Source organism: Arachis hypogaea, chromosome 10, assembly GCF_003086295.3.
Source record: "Arachis hypogaea cultivar Tifrunner chromosome 10, arahy.Tifrunner.gnm2.J5K5, whole genome shotgun sequence".
Classification (NCBI taxonomy): domain Eukaryota; kingdom Viridiplantae; phylum Streptophyta; class Magnoliopsida; order Fabales; family Fabaceae; genus Arachis; species Arachis hypogaea.
Genome location: NC_092045.1, coordinates 105,627,408 through 105,639,847, shown reverse-complemented (window position 1 = coordinate 105,639,847; position 12,440 = coordinate 105,627,408). Strand labels below are relative to the sequence as shown.

The following is a 12,440-nucleotide window of genomic DNA, read 5'->3' as shown; positions in this document are numbered from 1 at the left end:
TAAAGATAAAATATTAAGTCATATAAATCATTTTTTCATTTTCTTTCAAAATTTTTTGCTCTTTCTTTAAATAAAATCCAAAATACCAAACACCTTTTATATATTAAATTGAAAAAAATAGCAGTAAGTTAAAATTTGTTGTATATCCTAATATCTACAAAAAAAATAATAAATTCTGATAATATTCTATTTGTAACATTTCTCTAATTATATAATTGCACTAAAAATAATTTAAAGCCAACTTTGGGAATATTTCTACAAATTAAGACTAGATAAAGAATTTTCATTTTCTATGCATTTGTAATAACATCCATTTCTCTTTTTAAGGCTTAGGTTTAATTTAATAAAATCTTTTGAAAAAATACTTGACCTTTTTAATTTATATATATGGTAAATCAAAAAATTATGTATTTGTATTTATAATTTTTAAAAGATATGATATTTTTAAAAGTATTTAAAATAGAATTTTTTAAAATTAATTTATATTTATCAAAATTAAAAAATTAATATAATTTTATATATTAATTTCTAAATTTAACCTTCATATTTATATTTATTATGATTCTCTTAATTTTAAAATTAATTTACCAAATACAATTATACTACTTATTAAAATGATTTTTAACTTGATTTTACCAAAACACAGCTAGATTTTAAAAACAAAAAATTCGCCGTACCAAGCCTTAGTGAAGTCAAGTCAAGTCCGTTGAAGGGGCAGGTCCAATTCGGTGCGATTCCTTTCGCTCTCTATTCATGAAACATGAAGCATAAATAATATTTGGATATAATCATTTGAAGAGTGTGACCATTTCTCTCTGTATCTCTCTCTGCTCCCCTTACTGTGTATCCGTCTGTTCGTATAACCCCCTCCCTTCCAATGTGCAATGTCTCTCTCACAATACAGTGAATTCACAAACCAAACCTAAAACCCTATCAGAGACAACAGCAGCCCCCACCACCAGCTGCCACTCGCCCTCTTCTCCTTGCCGTGGAATCTCTGTTCGGACACATTGCCGTCGCTCATCTTGTCGGCTCTCCTCTTCGGTCTCCGGCCTCTGCTCACCTCTGCGGTAAGCAGTTCTCGGCTCCTCCCTCACTAGCCATTTCTTGCTTGCTTCAGTGCTTCGTGAGTTTTATTTTCAAAAATTTTATTGATTTATTCTTCAATCTTGAATGTTTCTTCAGTGCTTCTTCTCTCGGTAGTTGTCGCCGTCGTTGACGCAACCAGCATCGGTCACCTCACCCGCGTCGCTACTTCACGGTTCGTCTACTTCGTATCTGTCGCAGGCGCGCAGCCCAAATCGCCTCTCTTCTCGCCTCTCCGTTCTCCACCGCGAGTGATGTCGCTGCTTGCTTCTTCGACGGTAAGCTCCTCGTCTCTAACCTTGTCGTTCTTCCCTGACTCCCTATATCGTCGCCGTGGGTTCTTCAATTACTCTTAAATTATGTTTTCTGCCTCCAGCTTCGCTAATTAACTAATTAATTATTTAATTATTAAAATAAAAATGAGCAAGAAGTTGCTATTAAAAAAGCTTTTATTCTACTTAGCAGGGGTTCCTTGCAGTAGAAGTAGACTAAAGAGTTTTGATTCTGCTTTTGATAGGGTTTATAGTTATTCCATTGAGGGTTGATTATTGCATCATAATATTTGCTCTTACTTTGAAGTTTGAACAATAATATTTTTCATGTACAACAATCTTATGTGTATACTTGAACTGGAGGTGAATATTAAATTATTAATTATGTCCACTTTGGAGTATTTGGTTGAAGCATAATTTGTGTACCTTAAATAACAGATTCTTAGACAAGCAAGTTTATGCATAGGACTAGATGTTTGGCATCTATTAACATTTAACACGTTCATGATTTTTTTTTTTTAAATTAAAAAGGGAATTCCCCTCTTTGACTTGTTGAGAAATTGGAAAGCTACACTTCAAAGATATCTTCTTTTTCTGTGTTTTTTCCCCTTAATTGTTTTTTACATTTTCTTGATTTGTTCTTCTCTGTTAGTTAATGATATTCTTTTCTTTAAAGTAAATTGGTTGCTGGAATTTACAAATTTTAGCATTAATAGCAGTTTGTTATAACTGAATTTTACCCTTTACAAAGTGATAGTCAATTTCATTGCCTTTGTCCATTATTAAAAGACTATGCTGAACCTATGCAAAATTGTTTGATTACCATCACATAAGAACATCGCTGGTTGTGATTTATGGTGGTTAAATAACAACTATTTGAACCATATGAGTTGTTATGTGGCAATGCAAACTTTACAATACTCAGCTTTTGCCTTCTGCAGTTAAGTTCGCTTCTTAGTTTTCTAGGTTATAATATTAGCTGTTATTCATTCATTGTTGATATGTATATATTCATTATACCCATGCAGATTCAACCTTGTGATATATGTGGTGATGTTGGTTTTTGGGAAGTAATTCTCAATTGCACGAAATGTGTAGCTCGTGAACACTGGTATGAATCTCTCGTCTTGTATTCTTTCATTACACATTTGAATTCTTCCCTCTCCCATAATTACCATCTGTCCTCTCCCTCACTTAAACTATAACTCTACCTACTCTTGACCCAAAAAAAAAAATCTAATAACTCTACCTCACAATTACTTCAAATGTTTTACTTTAAATATAACGGTTGGAATAGGTTTTTGACAAATTTAAACATAATAAAACACAGTATCATTGTAATAATTAATGTTCACACAACCTAAACAAAAGCAATTAGGAAACGCCGTACTGAAAGCAATTGAAACCTTTTGGAAGAAAAATAGAAAACATTGCAAATTCGGAAGAAGAATTAGGTATATTCATTTATTTAATTTAGTGATATTTTATATTTTATTAGTGTTTTAATTTAATCTTTTATGTTAAAAAGTTAAAATGTTCAATAAATATATTGATATTATTGTATTCGTGTAATCTGATAAAGAATTTGTAAGTTACAATTTTGCTTTTTCAAACTAAATTCCAAACAATTATATATTTCCATATCATCTTTGAGAAATTAGGTATTTTATAATTTTTATGTTCATAATTATTTATTTATTATTATATTAGTAACAAACTTAAAAATAATTATATTTATAATTTTTTAATATAAATACTATTATATAATTTTTACTGTTATATAATTATTTCTATTTCCCATTTCAGTTATTGCATGAAAACTATACTCAGCAGCATTCCTGAACAGTGGACCTGTGATTCTTGCCAACCCAAAAGGGAGACACCTTCACGATGTAAAGGGAATCGCAATCTGGAATGGCAAGCTCGTAAAAGGCAAAGACCAACAGGGAAGGTGAAGTTCCTTCCAACAGATGAAGCCATGAAGCTTTCTACTGGAAGTCCTCCCTCTAAACTTATTCCAGCAAAATCTAATTTGTTGGTGACTCGGAAGACTTCTGTTAAATCAAAAAATTTAATTTCAAGGAGTCCATCCCTGCCACCAAATTCAAATCATAGCAATTCTCCTATTGCACTTGAGAAGCCTCCAAGAAATGATGGAGTATCCAAGAAGCCAGTGACTTATCAACACGCTTCTCACTTAATATCAAAAGGTGAGAGTCTCTCTATCTTTGGATGCAATCATTATTCCTTTGCACTCTTGATATTTCTCTTGTTGCATATTTAGACATTTAATTTTGGATGTGCTAGTTACTTATAGATTGTCGTGTTTGAACATTATATTTCTTTTTGGTTAATCGTGTCTTTAGGTGGTACCCTTTCTGCTGTAACTGAACAACACAATATTGAAAAGAATGATGACCAGAGCATTCAGGAAAATATGAATCTTTTCAAATTTTTACCCTCTTCAATTGCTGCCTGGAGGTGCGTATTCATTCCCTTGTTTTGTATAACCATTTTCCTCTTATTATCCTTGGTGAATGCTTAGCTAATTCCAATATGTAGTGAGGAGGAACCTATCAGGCTGCCTTTTTTTTCTAAAGCAAAAAGAAGAAATATTGTTAGCAAGAAGAGAAGGCTAATATATACAGCTTTGAGGACGAGAAGTCCTCAATACTTAGGGCTAGATAAAAACATCAAAAAGCAAAGTTTTTGGTCCCTCTTCATATGTGAGAGAGACAGATTTCCTTTGCACTTTATGCATCTAAATAAAATTAGGCTTTGTACGGAGTTTAATATAAACTTTTCATTCTACGTGGACAGATGCTTTCAATGTTTGCTTTAATAAAAAGCTGTAGGATCCTAGAACTAGAAATGAAAAGTAAACACGTGGATCCTAAGAGATTGTGTCAAGTAAAAAAGGCATACGATCTCTTCTCATAAGTCATATCTAAGCGAAACAACTCTTAACAGACAATTAAATGATTGCCATGCGTAAGCTAAGAAGATAACCCTATCCCAAATTCTATGTAAAGATGAATTCTCTTGAAAATTTTATCATTCCTTTTTCAGTCATAGACACCATAGTATAGCAAAAGTTGCGCTATATCACAACGCTTACCAACCTCAGCTTGTTTGTTCTTTGTTGAATTGGAATCTCTATGCCAAAGAACAGCTTCTATTAACCATATGCAAGATCATGATTCTTTTTTTTTTAATTTATTTCTAAACTACACAATTTTTATTCTTGTTCTCACTGATCAATTTTTAAATTTGTTGAATAATATCTGACAACACAAAATTACGGTATCTGGCTGTTAATCTTTAAAGAATTTTTAGCAACTGTACACCTACTGATGTTTTATCATTTAGTTCAGTGAGTAGCTCTATGAATTGGAAATTTAACATGCAGTGGCAACCATTTTTTAGGGGTAGTTTTGTTGCATCTGGCAATCACTATGATGGGTTTGAGGCACATCCTCCATCTACCGTTAATAGGAAGGCATATAAATTTTCAAAGAGAATGCCTCAAACCCTTCAATTGGAGTCACTGCCTAGGTTGGATGTCTTGACTGATGTTTTCCAGAACAATTGCCCTGATCTTCAAGATATTGCATTGTACTTCTTTCCATCAAATGAAAATGAGAGGTTAGCAAAAGTTCCTATTTCGATCCTCTCATGTTATACTGGACCATTATCTGTTATTTAAGCCACTTATATTGCATGTTCTAAATTGAGTATAGGTTCAGAAAGGACTTCATTAGCATGATTGAGTTTATGAATGCTAAAGAATCAATGTTGAGAAGTTCTATTCAAGGAGTGGAGTTGTTGGTGTTCACCTCAAATCTCCTTAATACGCACTCAAGGGGTAAGTTACTTGTTCCATGCATTAGCTGTACCAGTCTTAGATCCCTGACCCACACCTCCATTTGATCCAAACATGCTTAGAATCTTACATATGTTTTGGAAGTATGTGCTTTGTTGGATTTTTTTGTTCTATTGCAATCATGACTCAATCAGTTTTTGCTCTCACCTTTTGCATTTTGTCTCTTGCAATCACAGGTACCATTGCAACAGCAGCAGTACATGTAGGATGCTTCCTGTGGGGAGTCTTTCGCCGGAGTAAAATTGGTAAAGCTACTGAAACACTATCTAACATGGACCCTCTTGATATGGATGTGGACATGATTGGAGGAAAGGACATAGCTGAGAAAATCGATCGTGTAGTAAAAGTTGATAGACCTCTGGTTAGAATTTCTCTTAGCTCTTCCAGGAAGGAAGAAATGAAGGCCATTGCATCAAGCAACATATTTCTTCAGGGTAGACCACCTTCATGTACAAAGCCTAGGATGAAAACCAAAAAGCTCTCGTCAATTCCATTGCCACAGAATTCCATCAAGAAAGAACCTTATCCTCTGAATGACCCGGATGAACCACCGCCAGGCTTTGAAGCTGGAAAAGTTACATGTAAATCTGAGGCTGGGGGAGGAAGATCAAAATTTAACGGTACATGATATGTGGGAGTTTCAGGGCAGGGTAATGTGAAACCCTCAAGATCTAACAAACTTTGAGGACTTGTGAATACTGAATAGAATAGGTATAACCGGTATTAGTAACTTGACATTCTAGAGAAGGTATTTTACATTGTTTGTATAGCTTATCAACTATGGTGAATTGGGAACTTCGGCAAGTTGCAGATGTTGTAGCTTGCTAGAATGGTAGTATAGTTTCTAAACTGGAAAATCAAATTGAAGACTCTGGTGGGCTTCGTTGCTCCTGGCTTATGAGTCAAGACATTAATAGAATGTGCACATACTTGTTTTCTCTACTTCCAGCGGTGAGATATTTTTCTTTCTTTCGTGTTTTTGGGTCCGCTATCTTTTTTATCTGTCGAATATTCGAAAGTTTCGGTCGGTGGTGAACGACGTCAGCTAAACTGACTGATAAGCTAATTGTGGTTCGATTGTTTATCGAGTCTTTATTTTACTTGAAAAAAAAATCAGTTTTTAATTACCTTTATAATATTAATATTTGAAGAGTAGTTTTTGTGTTTTACCGTATTATTTTTTTTTTTTTTTTTTTTTGGACATGAGAAGCATAGCAAAATAGTTGACTAATAGAAGTAAATTTGCACTCGGTGACTTTTTTTTTTGTCTGTAACAAAAACTAAAACAAACAGGAACACAAACTCAAAAAGCTACACAGCAGAATCCTTCAACAAAATCTGCTTGAAGTCATCACTTGGCTGAATCCACACCAAATGAGAATAATCACTCTTATCCCCTATCTTAGCTAGATCATCTGCAGCAACATTAACTTCTCTTCTAACCCAAGTGAAGGATACCTCTCAGTTCTTATTTAACAACTCTATGATCTCTATAATATCCATATTATCACCTGCAGCATAGTTGGTAATATTGTTCAGCAAAAGATACACCTTTATAGAATCAGTTTCACAAATCAATGACTCCCGTATTTAAATGTTGAAAAAGGTTATTATAACAGAAAAAATATTTAATTGTTACACTTTAAATTAAACTTTATTCTGCAATAATCTCAAGATGTTTTTCTCCTAAACAGTAGATGCGAAGGGAACTCATATTTTCTACAATTATCTATATTTATACTTATATATAATGAAAATATGGTTTGTAATCTCTTATAGATATATCTCTACTTTTGGCTTTACCTCTTATTACATACCTACGTGTACTAAATCATTATTTGTTTTTCTTATGGATTATTGGTAAAAACTAAAGAGTTGGGAATAATGACAAAAAGCAAATTAGAATCAGTACTTCAGATGTTAAAAAGTAACTCCAGACAGGAAAATGAATTTAACAATCTTTGGAAAAGTATGAGACACAAGAGAACCATAGTAGCTTAGATTAAGGATTGTCTCTATATTGTTAAATCTTTAAGTACTGTTTCTCTTTTTACATATAGAGATATGGAAACGGTCAGGCTATGGTAAACTAACATCTGTATTGGATGAAAATATTTGGATTGAGGACCGTTTTAAATTTCTGTCCAGTGTCTACTGTCTAGCAAATCCAGTGGAACGAATACTAAAATGGTTGTCAACTTCCTCTTTTAATTGAGATCCATGCATTTCCAAGAGAAACTTAAGAAGGTGCGAGTCCCTCACCCCACCCTAGTTTTATTGAATATAAGCCAAACCAACAAAGCCAAAATTTTGATGTAGAAGCTAAATTTTGCATGTTCAAAAAAATGGGGGGTCTAAAATATGAGAATGTCTAAGAATTCAGATGTACAGCCTCCCATCTTCTGTAAAAATTTTGATGGGAAGTAAATGTGGTTCCCACCACAAGTTGATCTAAGAAACCTCTTGCATTGGTTTCTTCTTGTCGACTGATAGTCTTGCAACTTCTTGCACCTTCTTGTCAGTGGCTCCTTCATTATAATGGTCTCTGAGAAATTCCACAGCCATAAATGTAAGTGCAGAAGCCGGAATGTACCATGAAATCCTTGGGATGCTACCCCTGAACATCCCCTTCATGCCTTCCTTTTCCCATATATTGCAAATTGCATCCAACCAACCGTTATACCTAAAAGAATATAAGAAGGTCAGATTAGAAACACGAAATGGTCACTAACACAAAATAGGCCAATTTGTGAACTTGTTGAGAGAATGAACAAGTAAAATACAAGTTGCTATTTTGTAGAAAGCCATTTCTATACTGGAAATACCAAAAGCATATGATATCCAAGCAAACAAATACAGAAGAATGCTAGTAGTTTACTGGTGACAGGTTACACCATGTATCAAGTGTTGGTAGTTTACTAAATCGAATTGATACCTTAAAGTTGAACCCTGCACTTGCAATCTTGTTTTGATTACATCCAACGGGGTGGTGAGATATGCACTAAGACCTGTTTAATGATTGTGACCACAAATTAACAATGATTTCTGAACCGTTCACTGTGTTGTATATTAGATTAGAAAAACCGCATGGATTAGGATTGAAGGCGCAGCATAAGACATACCACCAGCTAATCCTCCTAAAACGAGTCCCTCAAACGAGTTATTGACATGCCAATTTGAGTTGGATGTCAATCTTTGCTTCCCATATTCAGTAACATCTTTCAAACCTTCATAAAACATGACCTATAGAAGGAAGTAAAATTATAACATCAGAAGTTTGTAAAGAAAAAGAAAATGTTGATGGCTTTCCAGAATCAAGACCAAGGTGGTAGCAGATTGAGACATCTAAATTTAACTGCACTCATTGATTAACCTAACAATGCAACATTTTTCTTTTTTATCTTGTGGGCAAACAACAGATATCCGTGTTATATACTGTCACTCTTTCAAAAGCTGCACACTACCAGAAAGCAGAGACTAACTACAGAGCCATATCAATCCCATAGTGACAGACTGACAGTAATATTGCTGTCAAATTATCGACCATATCTTTGCATGCTAAACAAGGAAGGTAAAAGCTACCAACACTGTTTTCCCTTTGCAGCCATATCAGTTATCCACAAATCCTACAGAAAGTAATAAGATTTAAAAATTCCATGAACTTCCCAAAAGAGAACAAATTTTATATTTTAGATTCCAGCTAATTTTAGAATATCACTAAGATGAAGAATAAAAGATGGGAGGATCTCTATCTCATTGTCAAGTTTAGTGCCAACTTAAGCCCCTGCACGGCAGTGACAAATCAGAAGATGCCTTTCACATCCGTCGGTGGACTTCTAACAAAATGTGAAAAGGCCAAACAAGAACACATTTAAATTTACATGTATATATAAAACAAAGAAATTGGTAATTATGGAATACTGAATCTAATGGAACTTTGAATTATCTAAAATAATACCATTAGGCCAGCAAATGGAACATCCCTTGCAAGAGTAGAGAAATATCTGCCAAAAAAAAAGGTTCATGCACCAAGTTATGAGACAAATAAACAAATTCAACAATTATCTTAATATAAGAAAAGATACGTCATCAGTAAGTTTTGACCCTGCTAACTAAATTCTTGCAAATATCGAAGTTCAACCTAACTGTCAATTGAATATTATGTAAGTAGCTCAAGACTTCAAGGCTTCCCCGCAAAAGGATTCAATATAAATTGAAGGTTAGTTGACCCTGTTTCACTGAACTACTTTGTGTCGGTGATTGATATTGATATTTTTTTAAAAATATAAGTAAAAGCTAGCTATTCAATTATATACATACTAATGTCCAGTTAATATAAATTTTGGGGTTAATGATCATTATAGTATATATATCACACGGTAAATTATTGTGGATCAAGAAGGAAACTAGATTTCATATAAAGCAGAAACAGTTTGATTTCCCATTATGACACATTCATATCACATAGACTCATTTTACATCTCCGGTTGCTGTTTACCCACTCAGCATCAACTGACACCTATTGACATTTACAAAATAATAAAACTGAATCATGAAAAGAATTGCCTGATTGTTTCCTAGGATAAATACTGCATCCAAAAATCTATCAAATCTGAAACAGGACCTCTAGTGTCATTATGCAAGTTATATAAGAGAAATTGAGTGTTTCTAGAGTATACCCTGCATATAAACCCTTTAAGCCCTGTGTTCTCCATATTGAGCAGCCCGCATGGAACATCCCTGTATAATAACCATACAGTTTTTGGCTAGAATTCATTGCAATGCCATCATTCATGGCGATAGAACTCCAAGATGAATATGTCCCCTGCACTTGCATGCGTTGCTTCATCACTTCGCATGGAACATATACAACAGAACCAAGAGTATCTCCTGCAAATATACATTAACATGAGGCAGAACATTATTCTTTGCAAAACCAAATGGTCACAGTTTCACGGAATTCATGCTTAAAATACATTTGAATGTAGAAGGAAGGAGTGAATATAGGGAATGTATGACAACAAGCTTTGATACCTAAAGGAGTATGAGAGAACAGATTGTAACCTGCTGGAGAAATATTAAACTTATGTACAAAATTAAAATGGGCGCTGAAACAGAAAAAGAAAGAGGGGGGGGGGGGGGGGGGGGGACTTTGGCATATTCAGTCACATTGCATTTTTTCCTAAACATAACACTTAGTGAGTCAATATGAATAACTTCAGGAGGTACAAAAGTTTTAGATGCTCCAGATTAGCTCACCAACAGCTCCAGCAATGAAATGTGCCCAGTGGCCCTTAAGCCTAGGATGTGAATCCTCAATCCACTTTTTAGTGGACTCTATAACACCAAAATATGTTGCACCAGTTGCAAGAGACCCAATAACGCCAGGTGCTACACCCCTGTAAAAGCCTACACAATATAAACCAATCACAAAAGGCACATATTTTCAATTTGGACGCCAACGTGTAGAACATAATAACAACAACAAAGCTGATTTTGATGGCATGACAAAATTCTTGTGAATGAAGGCTATGTGTACAATATAAGCACACGTTAATTTTACACTCAGAAAAGAAAAATGGAAAAAGATTTTTGCCAACAGCTCTCTTAAAAATAATTGACTATAAGCTTTTATTTTTTAAAACAAAAGAAGCTTCCCTATCATTTAACAAAGGAAATTTCATATTTAAAATACTGTAAAAATTAATCCTCAGCATGGAAATAATCAAAATAACATACCTCTTATTCCATCCTCATGCCAGACAAGTCGCACCATCTGCAATATGCTCTTCTGATTCTAATGTTTGCAGGAAAGCAAAAAAGTTTTAGATAGAAGTATATATGAACAGAAACTTCTATGGAACTTTCAAATGTTAGTGTATGTTGTGTTTGTGAGCATATAAAATACAGGATATTTTATCCATGGGTTGCCAAAAAACCTGAACTCCAGCAAGAATAGCTTGGCTTTGTATTCGGGTTTTAATGGTATCAACTGGATGCATCATTCCTTCCCCAAAAGCCCCAGCAACAGCTCCCCACACAAACTCTCTCCATACTTGAACACCGATATATAAGAAAATGATTAAATAATAATTTCATAAAAGGAAAAACAAATGCAACTCTATTTGTTTTCTACTGACAACAAAGCTTTGTTTGAAGATGGATAAGAAAAGATAACGAGATCAACAAATAGAAAGTGTACAATGCAAAGAGAAATAATGCGTGTAGCCAAAAAGAGCCAAATTTTCTTATAGGGTTGTACACTTGTACTTCTCACAAGTAAAACCCTATGCTAATACCATGACTCGTTATCCAGAAATTCCTGAGTCTTAATCATGTATCAGATTAAGTACACATAGAGTGTATACACCCCAGATTCACCACATCATAACTTGATCCCAGTATGCAAATTTTTCTACTCATAAATTCAACAACTAAGAAAAATCAAGAAGCTTCAAATATAAAGGATTTATCAGCTACCAAAAACATTCAAATGCAGCACTATCAACCTAGCTATCATCAACAAAAATAACAGAAATAAGTGAAAAAATAGCAAAAAAACAAAAAAAAACATGGGTTTTCAATCCTAATGTTACAACCATCCGAAAACTATAACTAGACGGTGGCATTATCCTAATAGCGGTGAACTTATAATGTTCCAAGTTCCAAGATTTCAAATAATGAGACTCGATAAGTCGATCATGTTATTCCGTCGTTTAAGATCAAAGTGGTTACAAATTAAAATGAAACGGTTACCGAAGATCGAGGATCAGAAGTGCTTACCGAAGAAGTGAGAACTGAGATCGTTCTTTGAAGGTTTTGCTTCGCGGGGATTGGAGCTCTGAACCGCCATAGAAGAGGTCATTGCCTGTATTTTCCTCGCCTATTAGGGCTTTGAAAGGGTTTTGGCAACACTGAAAAAGGAAACTACCTTCCACAGCGGAAAAAAAATCATACAAATAAATGAATAAATAAATAAGATGGATAATTTTATTAATTTTCTTTTATTTCATTTTTCTTTTTGAATTTAATTCTTCACGAAAATGGACTGACTTTTTTTTGTGAAACCTAATTATTAATTGTTCATTGGCCCATAATTTAACCAGGCCAAAATGAATAAAGCTCAATCTATAAATATTATTTTAATTTATTCGAACACAGCGATATGAGTTCGATTCCATTTATCTAAACTAGCTCGT

The 12,440-nt window shown here is 33.9% G+C and overlaps 2 protein-coding genes across 2 annotated transcripts; one reads left to right on the top strand and one right to left on the bottom strand.

Annotated features, from left to right (window-relative positions):
* The first annotated feature begins 685 nt into the window (after positions 1 to 685).
* Positions 686 to 6,183, top strand: LOC112716290 (PHD finger-containing protein 6). Its single transcript, XM_025768162.3, has 8 exons — positions 686 to 1,070; positions 1,186 to 1,364; positions 2,387 to 2,469; positions 3,165 to 3,568; positions 3,725 to 3,839; positions 4,785 to 5,003; positions 5,099 to 5,223; positions 5,418 to 6,183. The coding sequence occupies exons 2-8, from the start codon at positions 1,341 to 1,343 to the stop codon at positions 5,867 to 5,869; spliced, it is 1,422 nt and encodes a 473-aa protein (XP_025623947.1). The 5' UTR covers positions 686 to 1,070; positions 1,186 to 1,340; the 3' UTR covers positions 5,870 to 6,183.
* A 1,297-nt stretch (positions 6,184 to 7,480) lies between these two features.
* On the bottom strand, positions 7,481 to 12,218 carry LOC112716291 (uncharacterized). Its single transcript, XM_025768164.3, has 9 exons — positions 12,025 to 12,218; positions 11,181 to 11,296; positions 10,981 to 11,038; positions 10,501 to 10,650; positions 9,921 to 10,131; positions 9,200 to 9,245; positions 8,364 to 8,484; positions 8,177 to 8,249; positions 7,481 to 7,924 (listed from the first exon to the last, which is right to left on the bottom strand). Exons 1-9 carry the CDS (start codon positions 12,104 to 12,106, stop codon positions 7,693 to 7,695), a joined length of 1,089 nt encoding a protein of 362 aa, XP_025623949.1. The 5' UTR covers positions 12,107 to 12,218; the 3' UTR covers positions 7,481 to 7,692.
* Positions 12,219 to 12,440: the final 222 nt, after the last annotated feature.

Bases quoted from the DNA above. Each gene is read 5' to 3' on its own strand.
- LOC112716290 (XM_025768162.3), top strand. From the start codon at position 1,341: ATGTCGCTGCTTGCTTCTTCGACG. The intron at 1,365-2,386 runs GTAAGCTCCTCG...ATACCCATGCAG, and splicing joins CGCTGCTTGCTTCTTCGACG to ATTCAACCTTGTGATATATG. The intron at 5,004-5,098 runs GTTAGCAAAAGT...AATTGAGTATAG, and splicing joins CCATCAAATGAAAATGAGAG to GTTCAGAAAGGACTTCATTA.
- LOC112716291 (XM_025768164.3), bottom strand. From the start codon at position 12,106: ATGACCTCTTCTATGGCGGTTCAGAGCTCCAATCCCCGCGAAGCAAAA. The intron at 10,132-10,500 runs GTGAGCTAATCT...GTATATTTGCAG, and splicing joins TTTCATTGCTGGAGCTGTTG to GAGATACTCTTGGTTCTGTT. The intron at 8,250-8,363 runs GTATGTCTTATG...ATCATTAAACAG, and splicing joins TTTAGGAGGATTAGCTGGTG to GTCTTAGTGCATATCTCACC.